The following is a 19,470-nucleotide window of genomic DNA, read 5'->3' as shown; positions in this document are numbered from 1 at the left end:
TACTTATTTAATTCAAATGATCTTACATAAAATGTTGGCTTGAAATAGTTAGCTGTCCCAGCAAAGCATCATCTGGGTAAAAAACATTTAGGTCAGCTTTCTGTCAACTGCAATTTCCACTGCTATAATTATGCAATCATCAACCACCACTGCAAAACAACAAAAACCCCAAAGCTGATGTTACTGAAATTGTTAAATACAGTAATTACTTGATTCTCAAGATCACGGCCACCAACTCCTTTTGGAAAGCAACAGAAACTTTTCTAATTATGGGGGCAAAAGACGGATTAGTTGTCCCAGACAGTGGTCTCTACAACAGAAATCTTTTGGTCATTGCCCAGAACAGCAACATACTGAGAAGTCATTCTCAAATTGCTGTTTCCTCACATTCCATACTCTGAAAGGAACAATGTCAACAAAAGAACCAAAAGGAAAAAAAAGACAGAAAAAAAGGATATTCTTTGAGATTTAGCCTTTGTGGCACTTTTTCCTGGCAAGACGTAATAGACTGGTGAAATAATCTCTAGGAGGAAAGCATACTTTATAAAATCTATCAGCATAACCCCATTCTACGGAAGAAGCAAGGAACACATTCTCCTTCTAAGTATAGAGTGTAGATTCCTTCAGGAAAGGAAAGAAAGCAAAGTATCACTTATGTTCAGAGAATTGTACTACACGCTTTAATTATATTATGTTTTAAATCAAGTTATGAGGTAGGTCTTATGTTTCCTTACAGACAATAGGTAACTAGCTCAATGTTTTATAGTTATTAAGTGGAAAGAAACATCCAGCTCCAGGACCCAGGTCCTCCTAACTTTGAAACCTTTTTCTTTTCATTACATCTTCATCAAATCTCAAAATGATCATGCCAATTCTCCTTTATGAGAAATAACCCAGGGACTTCCCTGGCGGTCCAGTGGTTAAGACTCCATGCTTCCTCTGCATGGGGCACGGGTTCGATCCCTGGTGGGGGAACTAAGGATCCCACATGCCGAGTGGCAGCGGCCAAAAAAAAGAGAGAAAGAACCCAATTTAAATTTTGGTTTAAAACAAAACAGACAAATAAACCCAACAAACTAAGTGTCCACCTAAAGGATGACCACTTCTGTCAATTAGCAGGTTGCTTTTCTGGCTCCTACTAGTCTTTAAAATGAACTGAAAGACTCACACTGAGCACCCTTTTTTAAAAATCTTAAATATACAAAGAAAATGGTACCTGTTGACAGCCACAGAGCACTGAGGCAGAAGCAAATATAAAACAGGTACAAGCTTCTCAACCACTTCACAGATGTCTGCCAACAAAATCCTGATAAAATCCAAGAAGCACGGCTTGGCTTGATTCCCAGCTTCTCCATGGCCTTCCAGACAGGCAGAACCAGTCCACTAGAAAGACAGAAAAAGAAGAAATTATATGCCAAGTAATTAATAATTGATTCCTCGAAATGCAGAGTGCTAGAGAGTGTGACAGATTAGGGAAAAGGGAAGTTTCAAGTTTGTCTTTCACTGCTCATACCTGCCTATAAATTTCAAAGCTGAGCTTTGGCGTAGCCTATAATTATCAGGATAAAAACATAGCCAGGGATATGAAATGAATCCACTGTAAAACTGAAACACTTTATACTCCATATTTTCTAATCTAACAGTTAATCGTCTATGTGGAACAATGGAAAGCGTACCAGACTGAAAAAAAAGATCTGAATTTCAGTTCCAGTTCTGCTACTAACAGCTTTGTGACTTTATACAAATGCACTTTCTTACTTATGAAAAGAAGAGTTTGGAGCATCAGAGGTAAACTAATCTGAAGGCTTTTCTAGCCATGTTTTTTAAAAATTTTAATGTGATTGTCTTTAGGCAGGGCAGGCACTCTCCAGTTTGCTACTGTCCCCACCACTCTTATCTTTAAAATCTATCCAGTTTACAGTTTGATGTCACCTCCCTGATCCTTAGTATCATTAGCAATTCCTGATTTAAATTCATATATCCATTCAACAAGTATTTACACAGCCCCTATTTTGTACTAGGCATTGTGCTGGCTACTCTATAATCCAGAGACCGAATGATTTAGGTCCCTTCCAGAAGAAAAAATGACTTTCCATCAGTTTCTTCTCTCTTACACAACTTCCCTATATTGTATAAATTATTATATAAATCTTGGCAGTATTACGAGGGTTGACTGAGTTCTGAAGAAGCAATTTAAAAATCTTCTGTCCCAGACTTCCCTGGCAGCACAGTGGTTAAGAATCCGCCTGCCAATGCAGGGGTCATGGGTTCGAGCCCTGGCCTGGGAAGATCCCACATGCCACGGAGCAACTAAGCCTGTGTGCCACAACTACTGAGCCTGAGTGCCACAACTACTGAAGCCCGCGCGCCTAGAGCACGTGCTCCGCAACAAGAGAAGCCACTGCAATGAGAAGCCCACGCACTGCAATGAAGACTAGCCCCCCCGCTCGCCGCAACTAGAGAAAGCCCGCGCGCAGGAACGAAGACACAAGGCAGCCAAAAATAAATAAATAAATAAATAAAAATAAAAATCTTCTGTCCTAAATATGCACCTGTCATCCACATCTGGAAAATGGCACAGACTGACAACCCCAGCCCCAAGCAGCACTGTATGGGTTGGATATCAATACTGATTAATACCAGGAAATAGACAAACATACACACAGAACTGCAAAACTAAGGTACAGCCCACCCAAGAAAAAGCTTTCACTGAGACTTAAGCAGCTGAAGGACTTCATCTTTCTCATTCACTTCCATCCATTCTTATTTCTAGCGGTTTGTCATTGTATGTTAGGGAGCAGGGGGCAGAAAGGAAGTGTGCAGGTCAGACACATGCTCAAAAGATTATGAAATGGAGCCTAAGTTAGAAAGTATATCCAGCAACTTTTCTAGCCTCCCAAGATGGAATGAGTGTGCATATGTGCGTGTCCGTGTGTGTGTGTGTGCGTGTGTGTGCGTATGAATCTTACCCAACACATTTCTGCCTACCACAAAAGGATTTTAAATTCAAGGTGACTCAACACCTGTCATCAATAGTGTGGCAGGTGGGCGATAGAAGCATCAAAGAAATGAATAGGTTTTGAAATGGGAGTAATAAACACCACGGGATTAGCAGGCTGATTAGAAGAGCAATGTCTCACAAACCATGCATGAGAGAGAGGCAGTTATTTTCATGTGAACTCCCAAGCAGTCATTCCTCTGAAACCTACAATTGCCTAAGGGCACAAATCACTGCTAGGGTCCAGTCAAAGGCTTGCTGACCAGAGGTAGGAACAACACCACATCACAAAGATCCAAATGGCTTGTTATAGAATCAAAGGGAAACAGACCAGCGAGAGAACACACACCCCCACAATACTTGACAAATGAAAATCTAGAAAAGCTTGCAAGAGTTCTGGCATTTAGGGCGTTACAAGTACACCCGAAATAAAAGCACTCTCTGTTGCAGCAGCTGTTCAGACAGAGCAAGGGGTAATGTTTACTTAATGCTTCAGGTTGATGGGGGATGTATCATAGTTCAGTCTGTCAGCTGCATATGTGGAACTCCATTTATGTACCCAGAGATAAGATATGTTTGAACAACGACAGAGCACGTCTGAAACAGCCTATTCTGCTGGTATGAGTAATTAAGAATAAAGCTCTTAAAAAAAAAAAAAAGTCTCAGATATTTGGGAAAGTTACAGAACAGACTGCCATGAATAGCTTTGCTTATATTTGCAGACACTGTTTTCCAAATAGCTGGAAAAATGAACAGATTGTTCTGGGAGGTCGTGTTTCCAATTTGTTCCTAGCTTCCAGTCTGTTCATCAGATAAGAAAGCACAAGGAGAGTCAGCTAATACTCTTCACCAACTGCATCTATCGTCGATTGCGCACAACCACGGTGAGAGGAAAGAAAGCAAAGCTTTCCTGGAATCTCGCCTGAGGTCTTTTCTCTTGACTTCCTTTATTTCACCTTTGTGCTCACTGCAGCCACCACAGGACCCCTAGGTAGCGCATAATTTCCAAGTCCTGAATAAGGCAGGTTTCGCACCGTAATTTACACGTAGTGCTCAGCCCCGCCCCCCTCATTCAGCATCAACTTGCTGTCTTGGTGGGGAGAACAAACACCAGAGACTGAAGCTAGGGGCTAGGGAGAATGAAGGCCAGCAGCGTCTCGAGGCCGGTCTGTCTGTCTGGGGATGGAGGGAGCCGCAAGACCAGGCCCGGGCCCGAAAGAAGCGGGGTTCAGCCTGAGACTCGAGCTCCGCACCTGCAAAGCCAGAAGCAGCTGGCTGCCCTAGCCGGGCCAGGAGCGCCACCTCCGGGTCCCAACACCCGGCCAGCGCACCCCCAGAAACAGCCCGTCCCGCTTGCCCCTCCCCTGAGCTCGTGGTCCTCGGCCCGGCAGCCAGCCGCCCCCGGCCACCTACCGGGGCTCAGGGCCACAAAGCGGGGCCCCGGCTCTCGGCGGCCTCCGCCTCCTCCCGGTCCATGGGGTCGGGGCCCCAACCTTCGCTCCCCTCACCCGGGGGAGGAGGAAAAGGAAGAAGGCAATGCGGGCTCCCCACCCGGACAGCTCACTCTCGCCTCAGCCTCCCTGGACAGCGACGGCGGCCGGAAACGCCGCCCCCTCCCACCTGCCGGACTCAACCCGGAAACACACTCTTCATGCTAAACAAGCCCTCCTGTCCCCCCGGAAGCTCAATTCCAGCCGCGAGCCCAAGGGGGAGGAGGGGTAGTGCTGGGGGGCAGAACTACGCACGAGCGAAGGAACCTGGGTCCCCAGGCTGTCGCCTCCCGCTCTCCAGAAGCGGTCTGCACCTTCGCCCGCCCTGCGCGAGCCCCAGGCCCCAGACTCGGGCAATACCCACAAGCAAGATGGCGGCAACGGCAGCACCCCCTACGGTTTAGCGCCCAGCTGTGCCATTGGCTAGAGCCTGGAGTGAGGCCGCCGCGGATTGGTCGAGAGTGCTGCGGGGGTGGGGGTGGAGCTGCAGCAGCCTGGAGCCGGGAGTGGGCAACGCGGCGTGAGCAGCGGCCCCAAGCTCCCGGAGCATCGCGCTCGGAGAAGACTTCGCCGCTCGGGGCCGCAGCCTGGTGAGCTCAGCCCCCTACAAGCCCTCCCTTACATCCCAGCCGGGGCCACTCCGAGCCGGCGCCTATCGATGCCGACAGACCCCGGGGACCCTATCGCGACTCCATCGCGCCATATCGCGACATCATCGTGCCTTGTCGAGACTCCATCTTGCCACAGCCCTTCTCAATATATAGCTATATCTTTTTAAAAAATTTGCCCTGTCATCTTTGGGGGCTGTCCCATGTCGTGATTTTGCCGTGATCTCTCCGTGACATAACCGCGCCATCGTGAAGTGTGATCTCATCGCCGCCCTGTCGTGACTTCATCAATGTCGTGTTGTGACCTGGCTGCGGCGGGACAGGTGGTGACCGTCAGGAACCCTCCTTCCCTTCTCATCTCCCCATCTCAGCAACCCCTCTTCGATTATCCGGCTTTTGGAGTCTCCGTTTTCCTGGGAGCTACCCGGGACCCCTTCTTGCTTCTCCAGCCCCTGCCGGCGTCCACAGGCTGGTAGCCGGGCAGGGAGGGTGAGGAGAGGGAGCGCAAGGGGTTAATTCTGCTGCTGCTTCTGCTGCTCTGCTGCTGCAGCTTCTGCCCGAGGGAGGGAAAGGAGAGGAGGCAAGGAGCCTGCGGGGGCGACTAAGAGCCCTGGCTGGAGGGATGGGGTCTCCTGAGGGCCCTCTGAGCTTTCCCTGGTCAGCACCTTGCTTCCTCACTTCTGCTGAAGCTTGTCTCCTGTCTCTCCTGAAGAAGGGAGGGGAAAGGAAACCTAGGATGCCCTTTTCCCTCATGCCAGCCTGAGTCCGGATAATCGAACTTCACCCGTGTATGTCTCCATTCCTCCCTGTCTGTCCTCACCACTCCCTCCCTGTACGCCTGGTGGAGGGAAACAACACCTGGCCTCTGGTGCCAGGGAGCAGCTGAGCAGTGGGGCCAGCCCCCTCCCACCCTCAGGAGATTGGTGAGGAGAGCTGTCCAGCTGAGCAGCAGGATACATGGTCCTTCTTTCCCACTTTCTGGAGGTGACCTTGGACCAGGGTCCCTTCTTCATCCCTAAGGACTTGAGGGTCCAGCCCCTTAAAGGGGCTCCCCCAAGGGAGGTCAGTCCTGAGGAGTCCATCCCTCCTGATCCTCCCCTCCCTCTGTGCTAATCCCTCCCTCCCTCCCTCCTCCACTCCCACCCCCACCCCTCCTCTGCAGAGGGATGCTCAGTCCCTCTTGTGTTCACAGTTGGGCAAGGCGGGCATCATGGCCTCGGATTGCGAGCCAGCTCTGAACCAGGCAGAGGGCCGAAACCCCACCCTGGAGCGCTACCTGGGAGCCCTCCGTGAGGCCAAGAATGACAGCGAGCAGTTTGCAGCCCTGCTGCTAGTAAGGAACGGACTGACAGTTGGGAGGTGGGAAGGGCTGGGTGGTTGGGCTCCCTAGGAATGGGGTCAACAAGTCCCCAAGGATATATAGGTGGTGCTGGTAACCCTGGAGGCACCAAAGAAGGCCCAAGGCACCTACCTGTGGACTCATTTTTGCTTCCCTGAGTATGGGAGCAAAGGGGAGAATGGGGGTGAATAAAGCTTGTGGCCCTAGGAGCCTTGGAGGAAGCTGAGTGGGTCTGCTCTCTGGGGCGTCCCAGAGCAGATGGGAGCTGACTCATAGGGTTACAGCAGCAGGTAGTAACTAGTGCAGAATACCTGAGGGCTGGGGATGTTTGTTCTGGAGGTGGAGAGAGTAGCAGGACTAGAAGTGACTGGGAAGGGGTCCTAAGGGATGGCCAGGATGGGTATGTAGGTTGCGGGTGAAGGATCTGGTTCGGGGCTTAGCCCTGGAGGAACCCAAGCTGGGGACAGCAGAACAGGAGCTGCAGTGCTGGGAAGGGGGGGGGGGGGTGAAGGGAGGAGGGAGTACAGCCTGCTTGTTTGCCATGGCAACAGGGAGAAGGCTCCAGAGTCAAGGGCTCACACTGCAGCAGAGGAGGTGTTTAGGTGAAATGTAAGGGGAAATGTTTTGACAGGCAGAGCAGGGAGACACAAGAGCCATTTCCCCTGAGAAGGTGGCGGGAATGGATCAGAGACTTCTCTGGAGAGAGCAATTAGGGAGGGACCCCAAATCCTTGGAGAATTTTAAACACTGAGTTCTAAGCCTCTTCCAACTCAGGATGTGGGCATCTAGCTTAGACATCAGGAAGAACTTCCCAACTAACCAGGTAATGAAACGGTAGAATGAGTAGTTGAGGAGGACCTAACCTCCCTTCCACAGGGATCACAGATGAGGGATCCCAGAGGTCACACATGTCTGCCTCTGGGGAGAAGGAAGGAGCTGGATGAAGTGATCTCTGGGAGACCTCCTGACCCCAGAGTGAATCTTGTTATATAACCTAGTCCTGCTAATGGTCAACCCCCAGAGTGCAAGGGACAGTCTTTGCCACCCCTTCCTTTCATCCTGCTGATAGCACATACCTCCCTTAGGTGACCAAGGCAGTCAAAGCAGGTGACATCGATGCCAAAACTAGGCGGCGGATCTTTGATGCTGTCGGCTTCACCTTCCCCAATCGTCTCCTGACTACCAAGGAGGCGCCGGATGGCTGCCCCGACCATGTTCTCCGGGCCTTGGGTGTGGCCCTGCTGGCCTGCTTCTGCAGTGACCCTGAACTAGCCGCCCATCCCCAGGTCCTGAACAAGATCCCCATCCTTAGCACCTTCCTCACAGCCCGGGGGGACCCTGACGATGCTGCCCGCCGTTCCATGATTGATGACACCTACCAGTGCCTGACAGCTGTGGCAGGCACACCTCGTGGGCCCCGACACCTCATTGCCGGTGGCACCGTGTCTGCCCTGTGTCAGGCATACCTGGGGCATGGCTATGGCTTTGACCAGGCCCTGGCACTCCTGGTGGGGCTGTTGGCCGCTGCTGAGACACAGTGCTGGAAAGAGGGGGAGCCTGACCTGCTGGCTGTTTTGCGGGGCCTCAGCGAAGATTTCCAGAAAGCCGAAGATGCCAGTAAGTTTGAGCTCTGCCAGCTGCTGCCCCTCTTTCTGCCCCCAACAACTGTGCCCTCTGAATGCCTCCGGGATCTGCAGGCCGGGCTGGCACGCATCCTGGGCAGCAAGCTGAGCTCCTGGCAGCGCAACCCAGCACTGAAGCTGGCAGCCCGCCTGGCGCACGCCTGCGGCTCCGACTGGATCCCAGCGGGCAACTCCGGGAGCAAGTTCCTGGCCCTGCTGGTGAATCTGGCATGCGTGGAGGTGCGGCTGGCACTGGAGGAGACAGGCACAGAGGTGAAAGAGGATGTGGTGACCGCTTGCTATGCCCTCATGGAGTTGGGGATCCAGGAATGCACCCGCTGTGAGCAGTCACTGCTTAAGGAGCCACAGAAGGTGCAGCTTGTGAGCGTCATGAAGGAGGCCATCGGGGCTGTCATCCACTACCTGCAGCAGGTGAGGGTGCAGTGCCCCACCCGAGGGGGCCCAGTGTGGGAGGGGGAGTCAGAAGGCAAGGGAAAGGGGGAAGTGAAACCCCGAACCTGGGTATATGGGGAGAAGAGAAGACGCACCTACCTACCTACGGAGGGCTGATCCTGCGGCACTCCAGGGAGTAGTGTGTGGCCAAGCCTCCCTCTCCCTCCCTGAGCCTCCACACAAGCACCATACCACACGCCATATGTGCACTCCCATCACAGTACACACACGCGCACACACAACACAGAAACCTCCTACTCACAACCCTCCCCCCAGTCCACACACACGAAAGTGAAGCAGTCTGTTTTGTTCAGTCTCCAGCATGGCCTTACACACATACACATACAAACTTGTCACAGTACAGGGAAAAGGAGCGGGGCTGCCTGCTTCCTGTCCTCCGTGGAGGGTCTGCCGACTCCATTTGATCACCTGCCCCAACATCCCCTCCTCCCTCCTGCCTGAGAGTCCAGCTCGCCTGTCCTGCAGGGGTTCCCTCAGAACTCCGATCTCTTTAGTAGCCTGCTCCAGCCGCATACCCCACACACCGTGCCAAGCTCCCATTGTCTCGTTCTTTCTGATTTAGCCCAAAGTGGGGCTTCTCTCCTGGCCTCCCACCCCAGGTCAGAGCCACTGCAGAGGGAGTGTTTTCTTCGCTTTGGACCTGTGGGTCTCCTTCTAGCCTAGAGATGCTTTAGAGGCTGAGTCCCAGCGAGTGCAGGGGCATGTTGTCTAAAGTCCAGTTCCCTCAGCAGGCGTGCCCTGAGGGCCTGCTCTGTGCCAGCCCCCCGTTGAGTGTGTCCCAACCATGCGCTGGCTTCTGGGTACACGGGGCCTGCCTTTGCAGGGCTCACAGGCCAGAATTCCCTTCTACTTGTGTTATTCCTAGACTGGCCGGCGTGCTGGCCAGGCAGGGGAGGTTCTCTGGTCCTGCTCCATCTCAGGGGAGTCCTTTGGCAACAGGTGGGGCCAGAGAAGCAAAAGGAGCCCTTTGTGTTTGCTTCCGTGCGGATCCTGGGTGCCTGGCTGGCCGAAGAAACCTCATCCCTGCGCAAGGAGGTCTGCCAGCTGCTGCCCTTCCTCGTCCGCTATGCCAAGACCCTCTACGAGGAGACCGAGGAGGCCAATGACCTATCCCAGCAGGTGGCCACCTTAGCCATCTCCCCCACCACCCCAGGACCCACCTGGCCAGGGGATGCTCTCCGGTGAGTTTGTAGTTATGGTCTGTTCAGCCAGAATGTGCTAAAGGAGTAACACAGGGATACCTCCTCTCTCCCCAAACGGGGCTGTGCCGGGCTTCCTGACGGGGGCATGAGATTTAGTAGTATTTCTGTCTGTCGGGGGTGGGGTGAGGGGTTGTTCCCTCAGGACACCTGGGCTTCCTAGTCTCACTTGCCAACCCCAGGTTACTCTGTAAACAGAGAACTACTATTGAGCATCGACTGCCTGCCAGGCATTTTACTGTACCCTTTACCATTTTGATCTCATTTGGTCCACGCAGCAAATCTAGGACAGAAGTCTCATCCACATCTTCAGGATGAGGAAACTGAGACTCCAGGAGGTTAAAGTAACTTGCCCACACGCACAGCCCAAGTTTGAGCCCAGGCCTGTGCAACTCCGAAGCTTGTGCTCTTTCTGCAGTGCCTACAAAGATGTGTTCTCCTTCTCCCCTACTTCCCTTTCTCTTAGATGGGGTGCCCCCCCAAAATGGAATCCTGGTGCCTTCATTTCTCCCCACACATATCTGTCCCTTCTACCCCCCCCAGGCTCCTCCTGCCCGGCTGGTGCCACCTGACGGTCGAAGATGGGCCCCGGGAGATCCTGATCAAGGAGGGGGCCCCCTCACTTCTGTGCAAGTATTTCCTGCAGCAGTGGGAACTCACATCCCCTGGCCATGACACCTCAGTGCTGCCCGACAGCGTGGAGATCAGCCTGCAGACCTGCTGTCACATCTTCCTCAACCTCGTGGTCACTGCACCGGGGCTGATCAAGTGAGGCCGGGGAGGAATTGGAGGAAGCAGGGGTCCTGCTCAAACTTGCCCCAAATCTCAGTCTCCCACTTTGCTTCCCTGTGCCCATGGGTTCCTATTAGTGTTAGAGTGAAAGGGTCTCAGAATGGAGAGAGACCCACCCCACACAGGGATTTGGTATATGTGGAAGCCCTCTGGGCATGTATGTCTACCTGCTCCAGCCATAACCCAGTCTCTGCTCCCCAGATGCCACGGATGGGGCCCAAAGTTAACTGTTCACCCTGCTGCCTCATTTCTTGCCAAACCCTGGCCTGGTAAAGCTGGGAGCCCAGCATCCCAGGTTTCCGCAGGGCTTGGTCTGGCTCTACTAATCTCCCGCCTCCCATCTTTCGCTCCCTTTCTCCCCAGGCGAGATGCCTGCTTCACTTCTCTAATGAACACCCTGATGGCGTCGCTGCCCGCACTAGTACAGCAGCAGGGGAGGCTGCTTCTGGCTGCCAATGTGGCCACCCTGGGCCTCCTCATGGCCCGGCTCCTTAGCACTTCTCCAGGTAAGCCCTGGGGACCCAGTCCTAACAGATGGGAGCAGAAGACCTGGGTGGACCTGCTATGTTCTGGGCATAAGTCATCATTTTCTGAAAATGGTTTTACAGAATTTTCCAGTCAAGGAAATCTCTGAAGTGCACCTCCCTCCCCCGCCCCACCCCACCCCACCCTTCTTCCCCAAATGATAACATTTTCTTCCTTCTGAAGCCTTTTAAGGCAAGGTCTGGTGGGTGTAAGTACAGGCCCGCTCCAAGGCACAGGCATAAGCACCTGGAATCCCCAGCAGCCCAAGGAATCTGAATTCTGTGTTTTCAAGGTGGAGCCGCCCCCTCCTAGGCCTTGAGTCAGAAACATGACTTTTCTCCATTGAGGTTTTTCTGTGCTCGGCACCGCACCTCCCTCGTGACAGGCTTCAGCGCTCCTGTGCACTTACCTTCCGCACCTCCCACCTCACTCTGGCTGCATGCGGTGGGTAGGGCCATCCACTTCAGCCCTCTGCCAGCCCTCTGTGTCTCCCACTTTGGCCGTGGGTGTCTGCTTGGGTCCCTGTGTCCCTGCCTGTTCCCTGTACCCCATCTGTCAGGTTGGAGGAGCTGCACAGATGCCTGGGAACAGGGTGTAATGAGCCTGTACCCTCAGCTGCCTCTGTTCCCTGTGCGGGGGGGGCCCAGTAGGGTACCTGGCAGCTGGAAGGGGAGCATGTCCCAGTAGACCAGGAGCTCCCCCCCTCCCTCTAGCCCCTGAGCTCCCTCAGATCCAGGCTGCATCTCCACAGCCCCTGAGTAGAGCCACAGTGCTGGTTCACCCACAAATGCCACCAGGTTAGCCTAACAACCTCGGGAAAGCATCTGCAGTGCAGGAGGCGAACCCCTGCAGGCAGGCGAGCCAAGCCTGGACCCCAGCCCATGGTCCCCTCTGGCACCCTCTTCTGGCCTGAGAATCAAATTGCTGCACCCTCCTCAGCCTATAAAGTGCTAGGCCCAGCAGAAGCTCCCGTCACTACTCAGACTACAGGAGGGTCCGACCACGAGTTAGTGTCCCAAGATTATTACATTTCATTCTCACGACAGAGTTCTAAGATTAGCACTATTGGCCCCATTTTACTAGTGAAGAAACAAGACCCAGAAAAGTGAATTAACCAAGGTCACACACTGAAGTCAGAGGTAGGGTTTGAACGCGGGCAGGCTGATTCCAGGCTATGCTTCGGCTCCTGAGTGTGCCCACCAGGAAGGGAAGGGGCTGGTGAGGCAGCCGGTTCATGCCCCCCTCCCTCCTTGCCTTCCAGCTCTTCAGGGAACACCAGCATCCCGAGGTTTCTTCGCAGCTGCCATCCTCTTCCTGTCGCAATCCCACGTAGCACGGGCCACACCTGGCTCAGACCAGGCGGTGCTGGCCCTGTCCCCCGACTACGAGGGCATCTGGGCGGATCTACAGGAGCTCTGGTTCCTAGGCATGCAGGCCTTCACAGGCTGTGTGCCCCTGCTGCCCTGGCTGGCCCCCGCCGCCCTGCGCTCCCGCTGGCCACAGGAGCTGCTCCAGCTGCTGGGCAGCGTCAGCCCCAACTCTGTCAAGCCTGAAATGGTAGCCGCCTATCAGGGTGTCCTGGTTGAGTTGGCACGGGCCAACCGGCTGTGCCGGGAGGCCATGAGGCTGCAGGCAGGCGAGGAGACGGCCAGCCACTACCACATGGCCGCCCTGGAGCAATGCCTGGCAGAGCCCTGAGGGGGCATCCACTGGGGACAGAGCCGGGGGCGGGCGGCAAGGAAAGGGGGGAGGAGGCATCTCCCCTGAAGCCCCCAAATTGGACCCTCTCCCCCAACTTCCCCCCCAAACATCCCAGCTTTCTGGCTTTTCCGAGGGTAAGGGCATGGTGCCCATCCTTCAAGTGTAGGGAACTGCGTCACGCCCCCTGGGCCCGCTCAGGGGCAGGGATTGGCTTGGAAATCAGCATGGCTGTCCCCGCCAGGCCGGGGGAGGTTGGAGCAGCCCACAGGGAGGGGGGCACTAGGTGTCATTGTGCCCGATGTCTGGCTCCCTCGCAGGAGGGAGGCCCCCAGATGGGACAGGGCTGGCAGGAGCTGGCTGCTTCAGCCCATGTGCCCTGCCGGCCAGGGCGTGGGCTCCCCTAGACTGGTGCCCCTCTGGACTTCCAGGTCCACGTCCTTTAAATTGGCCACTTGGTTCTTGCACTTGGCCCCCTTGGGCAGAGAGCAGGCTCAGGCCCTTGACATCACAGTTCTTCCTATCAACTTCAGTGACCCAGGGTCTGAACTGCCCCAGCCTTCCAGAGCAACCTGGGGCAGACAGCCCTGGTGGGGGGGTCGGGAAACCTCCTTCCGCCTGAGCTTCCTTGAGGGGACCCAGGAGCCCTTGGATCCTGGTCTCTAAGCTTTTGTGTTGTGTTGCAGCAGAGTGACAGTGAGGGTTGGGGAGTTATTTATTTTGCCTGCCCTTATCCCTGCTTGGACACCTGAGCATCTGATCCCTGTCCCCTTGATGCCTTCTGGCCTGGCTGGAGCCAGGAACCGGAGGGATGCTTTCCCAGAATCCGCATGTTTCCCTAGTGACTGCACCCCATCGCCATCGTGGTGCCTGGCTTTAACTCCCACCCCTGCTTGTGATTCCTCTCTGCAGGGAGACGCGACTGGCGGCTCCAGCAGGGACTACCTTTCTTATGAACCTGATCCCTTGCTTCCCTCTCCCCTTCCCTCCCCCAGTGCGTTCTGTGATCGCCCAGTTCAAAGCTGTGCACATGTGGACACTCAATAAATGTTCATTGGTGACAAGATGGTTCCCGTGTGGTTTGTCCTGCACCTTCTTCCTTCCAGGCCCCAGCAGCTCACAGCACACATGCCCTGCGAAACACACTTCACAAGTGTGATCTCATTCAGAGATGACAAGAATCCAATCCTCCCAAGAATCCAATGAAGCAAGCGTCATCCTGATTCTCCAGGTGAAGAAACTCAAGCAGGGGTAGGTGATTTGTTCAAGGTGTTACAGCCAGTACGTGCCAGAGTCAAGACTCCATGTGGGCCATCCAACTTCTCAGCCCACACCCTTCAGTGCCAGATCAGGTGGCAAACTCATATGTTGATGTGGCGAGGCCTCTGCGGGGGCTCTTGTGCTCCTGTGTACAAATGAAGTTCCGCCCCTCCATGTCAGCAGATTGTGGCCAAGTAGCACTGCCACATACTCCAATGTTTAACAGGAAGTCAGAAATCTTAGTGTTTATGTGAAATCTGATTTTGAATGTTGATATTTTTAATTAACTCAGTACTACCCCAACAGAACATCAGCAGGCCAAACGTGACTTTCAGGCAACCAGCTGTTTACTTCTGTTCTATGCCAAGTGAGAAGGGGAAGGGTCTGAGAGCTTCGGCGGAGACTGGACCCAAGTACCCACTGCCTCACCAGGCCTGAACCAAAGCTGTAAGTCTGGAGCCAGACCAGCCTCTGGCCCACGTTCTGCAGACTCTTTTCCACCTAGGCCCTCAAGCCTACAAGCATTGGTTGAGCACATCCTAAGTGCCTACCTGTGGTTGGCTATGCATAGACAGGAACATTCATTTATCTATTGGATGTACTGGAAGTCATGTCCTCGGCATGGAGTCCCTGAAATCCCTGAAAAATATGCCTGGTGTACCAGGCTAAGCAGTTTGGATGTGGGGTCATGCTGAGACTGTGGATTTTTGAGCAGGTTGAATGTGATCCATTTGCATTTTAGAAAGATGACTTTGGCTGCAACAGGGATGACTGAGTCAGGGAGCTCGGAGAGGAAGTAGTAAGTCTGAATTGAGCCAGTGGCGGTGAGGGTGGAGAAAGTATAGGTCAGAGTTAGCTAATTGGGCTTGGTGATTAATTGGAAGTGAAGAGGGATAAAGAGCAAAGGGTGACTCCCAGGTTCCTGATCTGGGCCAGTGACTGGATAGTGGGGCCATTCACTGTCACAGGGAACACTGAGAGCAAAACAGGTTTGTGTAAAATATAAGCTCATTTTGGTAAATGGTGAATGCGTATAGCTTATATCCAGGAGGAAGTCGCTCTCTGCAGTCTGGAGCTCAGAGAGAGGCCTGGGCAAGTGACAGATTTAGGAGTTGTCAGTATAGGGGGTCCTTAAAGTCATGGAAGTGACTGAGATCATCTGGGGAAGTGAAAAGAGAAGAGAAGGGCCCCATAGCCAAAGGCAGCTACCCTTGGTCCTTGCTCTCAAAGTACTCTCACTTGTGCGGTGGGGAGGAAAAACCCTGCATAAAGCCTCAAAATGCAAGGCAGACTGAGCTCTGTACTTTGGTGAGGGATGGTCAGAGAGTTCCCGGCTCTGGAATGGGGAGGGGACTAGGCTAGCAGTGTAAGACCAAGTTTGCTCCTGGTAATTCAGCAGCAAGGGAGAAAGGGGGACCTGAGCTGCAGTTGTGAGATCTAACCACGAGGTGGCGCCTCAGCATCTCCTTGTGCCTGATTTCCCCCACCCTGCAAACAGCCCGGCCCAGAGCAGAAGGTTGTCAAAGGCTGGGAGGAGGGTGGCTGTGTCAACAATACAGGAGGCCGGCCTGAGTCTTTTCTTAACGTAAAGTCCAAATGCAAACTCAGGGCTTCCCTGGTGGCACAGTGGTTAAGAACCCGCCTGCCAATGCAGGGAACACGTGTTCGAGCCCTGGTTCGGGAAGATCCCACTTGCCGCGGAGCAACTAAGCCCGTGCGCCATAACTACTGAGACCCGCGTGCCTAGAGCCCATGCTCTGCAACAAGAGAAGCCACCACAATGAGAAGCCTGCGCTCCGCAATGAAGAGTAACCCCCGCTCACCGCAACTAGAGAAAACCCACGCGCGGCAACAAAGACCCAAGGCAGCCAAAAATAAAATTAATTAATTTAAAAAAAACCCCAAAACAAATGCAAACGCACTTTTTGAAAAGAGAGGGAAAGATTTGAGCCTGGGAGAAGAGCAATAGGGCAAGTATGCCAAATGGGAGCCCATGTATGTTTGAACATGCATGCCTATGTGTCAATATATGTCCTGTGTTCCCATGTGTCCCGTAAGTGTCTCTGTGCCCTCTGTGTCCAGCAGTGTCTGCACAGGTACCCCTGTGCACATTCCAGGGCTCCACATGTGTGCATGTGTTCCAGAGAGTGGGCAACCAACAATGCCCACCTCCATGCCTCAGAAAGTGAGGCGCCCCTTGGTCCTGAGCAGGAAGGGCAACAGAGTCTGCAACCACAGGACCCGGAAGCTTGAGGAGCCCCCAAAGCAGCAGCAGACCATGCAGAACATCCATCTCCCTAGTAGCCATAAGCGACATCATTCATTTATCAGGTGACTTCCCCAGATTATACCTGGGTTCTATGTCTAGCTACCCAGGGTCATGTTCACACGGAGGCTTCCTAAAGGATCCCTCAGTAGGCTGAGGGATTCCTAAACTCATTCATTCATTCATTTGTCATTTATTTAATAAGCGTTTGCTCAGCACCTGCCATGTACCAAGCCCAGCGCTAGACTAGACATATTTTCTCTTTCTCCTTTCATCTTCTTCTTGTGAACTGGTTCATGAGGCAGGAAAGGAAGATTAGGTTCAGCTGCAAGGAGCCTAAAATGCTGGTTACGGTGTTTAAAATCTTTTTCCCCAAAGATGAGCCATGAGGAGCCGCAGGAGAGTTTTCAGTCAGGAGGTAACATGGTCCAGTCATTTTTGCGGAAGAAGAGATATGAATGAAAGCAGGAGACCATTTGGGGGTGGGGGGTTGTTGCAATGGTCTAGGCAGTGGTTCTCAGACTTGACTTTGCTTCTGAGCCACCTTACAGGCAATGGCTGGGCCCCACTCCCAGAGTTACTGATTCAGTAGGTCTGGGTGGGGTCCACGAACTGGCAAGTTCTTCTAACAAGTTCCCAGATGTTGTAGGTGATGCTGGTCCAGGGACCACACTTCGAGAACTACTGGTCTATGAGGAAGAGTATGGTAGCTTAAGGTGCTGACAGAGGATGGAGAGAGATGTTTAAGGATTAGAAATGACAACACTCTATGAGGATTAGCTTATGGAGGTGAGGGAAAGGACAGAGGCTGGGATGGCTCTTCTTAATTTGAAGGATGGTGGTGCCATTTAAAGAACTATAGAACACAGGAGGAGAGGCAGGCTGGGGTTGGTGGTGGGGGCGGAGGAAATGTTGAGCTCAGTTTGGGCCTTGGAAAGTCTCAGATGGCTGCAACAAGGTGTCTGGAGGAAATATCCAGCTGGCAATTGCATCTATGGGTCTGGATTTTTGGTGAGAGATACAGACTGGAGATAACAAGGTTGGGAGATAACAGCAGACAGGTAGTCATTAAAGTCTTGAGAGGGGATGAACTCACTAGTAAAGAGTGTAGATAGGAAGAAAAGGCAGAAGCTGCAACTCTGGGAATGAATAACTGACCTTAAGGATGTGGGTGAAAAGAGGGGAGATAGAAAAGGAGACTGAGGGACTTCCCTGATGGTCCAGTGGTTGAGAATCCACCTTCCAATGCAGGGGACGTGGGTTCGATCCCTGGTCGGGGAACTAAGATCCCACATGCTGCGGGGCAACTAAGCCCATGCTCCACAACTATTGAGCCTGCGCGCTCTGGAGCCCACGCCACAACTAGAGAGAAGCCCACGTGCCTCAACGAAGATCCCACATGCCACAACTAAGACCCAAAGCAGCCAAATAAATAAATAAATATTATTTTATAAAAGAAAGAAAAGAAGACTTAGAAATGGTCAGATTAGAAAGGAGGAGAAAGAAGCAAGAAGAGGTTGTCTTAAGCTGCAGGGAAGTAGGGTGAGGAAACCCAAGGAAGTCACTGGGAAGGCAGCTCTTCCTGTCATTCTGACCTTCCCAAGCTTACTGGAGAGAGCAGGAGAGCCCCAGAGCTAGGCACAGGCATCATCATCCTCGCTGCTCCTGGACGTCTCCCAAAGGGGTCCACCGACCCCTTTTGCATGCATTCACTGCCACACATACACCAGTCCTGGAGCCTGATGTCTAATGTCCTGTGGCTGAAGTTGAGGGTCGGGGGAAGAGGGGTCTCACCATTGACTCACATATCCACACATATAGACACACACACACACACACACACACACACACACACACACACACACACATACTCTTGACCTCTGATCTGTCCTAGGCATGAGGTTGCAGAGCTGCCCAATTTTGCTTCGTTTACCACCCTAGCTGGTGGTTCCACCTTCTGGAAAGTTCTTAGTGATGAAACCTTGCCTGCTTCTAGCCTCCTCATTCCCTCAAAGCCTCCCAGGCTGAGATGACTCAGACCTGAGCTCTGTACCTGCCGTGTGCCTTCTGGGATGCCCTCCTCAAGTCTCCTCCACATACCTCCCATGGGTTAATGGTGTCACCTCTATCTCCCTTTCTCCTCTAATTTAGCTCAATATTTTTACCTTTACTTTCTCATCTTCCACTTCATTAGAAAGGGGCCTAAGAAAACATCTCGTCCTCTCTTCCTTCCCATACCTTTTTTTTTAAAATAATTAAAAAAAAAAATTTTGGCCATGCCGCATGGCGTATGGGATCTTAGTTCCCTGGCCAGTGATTGAACCCACGCCCCTTGCATTGGAAGCACACAGTCTTAACCACTGGACCGCCAGGGAAGTCCCCCTCCCATACTTTTTTTTTTTTTTTTTTTTTTTAAATGAGGATCTTGAATCAGATGCATATGTTTGATTTATTTATTTATTTATTTTGGCTGTGTTGGGTCTTCGTTTCTGTGCGAGGGCTTTCTCTAGTTGTGGCAAGCGGGGGCCACTCTTCATCGCGGTGCACGGGCCTCTCACTATCGCGGCCTCTCGTGTTGCGGAGCACAGGCTCCAGACGCGCAGGCTCAGTAGTTGTGGCTCACGGGCCTAGATGCTCTGTGGCATGTGGGATCTTCCCAGGCCAGGGCTCGAACCCGTGTCCCCTGCATTAGCAGGCAGATTCTCAACCACTGCGCCACCAGGGAAGCGCCCCTTCCCATACTTTTTTATTGTTATGTTGAAGTTGCAGAAACTGAGGTCAGAGAGGAAAAAGGTCTTGCCCAGAATCACACAGTCCATCGGAGTCAGGACTAAATTCTAGGCACCTGAGTCTAAGGCAATATAGAATAGTAATTCTGAACCCAGAAAGAGGCTAGAGGCAGACTACCCCAGCTCTGCCACTTAACTAGCACCTTGACCTTGGGAAAGTCATGTCACCTCTCTGTGTCTCACTTTTCTCAACTGAGAATGAGGGTGATAAGTGTTTCTATCTCATAGGGCTGTTGTGAGAGTTAAATAACTCAATACTCATCAAGTACTTAGCATAGAGTCTGGCACACTCTGTAATGTTTGCTGTGATTATTTCTACTCTGCCCTGGTCTGAGCCTCTTCCTTTTTTTAATTTTAATTTTTATTACTTTTTTTTAGCACCTTCCATCTGCTTTCTTAATTCCCATTCC

At 52.7% G+C, this 19,470-nt stretch overlaps 2 protein-coding genes across 15 annotated transcripts in view; one reads left to right on the top strand and one right to left on the bottom strand.

The window, feature by feature from the left end:
- The window catches only part of KIAA0319L (KIAA0319 like), a 123,275-nt gene that overhangs the window by 102,193 nt on the left and 1,612 nt on the right, over positions 1–19,470 (bottom strand). For 5 of the 9 annotated variants that reach the window (XR_014251386.1, XR_014251387.1, XM_082415491.1 and 2 more), the window contains exon 2: positions 1,217–1,383. Coding sequence is in view for 7 of the 9 variants with exons in the window: in XM_082415491.1 (XP_082271617.1) it covers positions 1,217–1,383 (167 nt within the window). In the remaining 2 variants the exon portion in view is untranslated. Of the gene's footprint in view, positions 1–1,216; positions 1,384–4,411; positions 4,640–4,743; positions 4,962–19,470 lie in introns of those variants that run through there. The other 4 variants (XM_082415494.1, XM_082415492.1, XM_082415497.1 and 1 more) reach the window with 4 other exon arrangements.
- On the top strand, positions 4,955–13,809 carry NCDN (neurochondrin). 6 transcript variants are annotated; one of them, XM_082415880.1, is made up of 8 exons: positions 4,984–5,078; positions 5,352–5,419; positions 6,289–6,429; positions 7,521–8,489; positions 9,471–9,712; positions 10,274–10,498; positions 10,886–11,028; positions 12,309–13,809. In XM_082415880.1, the coding sequence occupies exons 2-8, from the start codon at positions 5,387–5,389 to the stop codon at positions 12,743–12,745; spliced, it is 2,190 nt and encodes a 729-aa protein (XP_082272006.1). In that variant the 5' UTR covers positions 4,984–5,078; positions 5,352–5,386; the 3' UTR covers positions 12,746–13,809. The 6 variants fall into 6 exon arrangements, with proteins under 6 accessions (XP_082272007.1, XP_082272008.1, XP_082272005.1 ...); XM_082415881.1 differs by lacking the exon at positions 5,352–5,419 and having other exon boundaries at positions 4,955–5,078; XM_082415882.1 differs by lacking the exon at positions 5,352–5,419 and having other exon boundaries at positions 4,975–5,078; positions 6,259–6,429.

The sequence above is a fragment of the Balaenoptera physalus genome (assembly GCF_965194825.1).
Source record: "Balaenoptera physalus genome assembly, chromosome: 1".
Taxonomy (NCBI): domain Eukaryota; kingdom Metazoa; phylum Chordata; class Mammalia; order Artiodactyla; family Balaenopteridae; genus Balaenoptera; species Balaenoptera physalus.
This window is presented reverse-complemented; position numbering and strand designations above follow the sequence as displayed.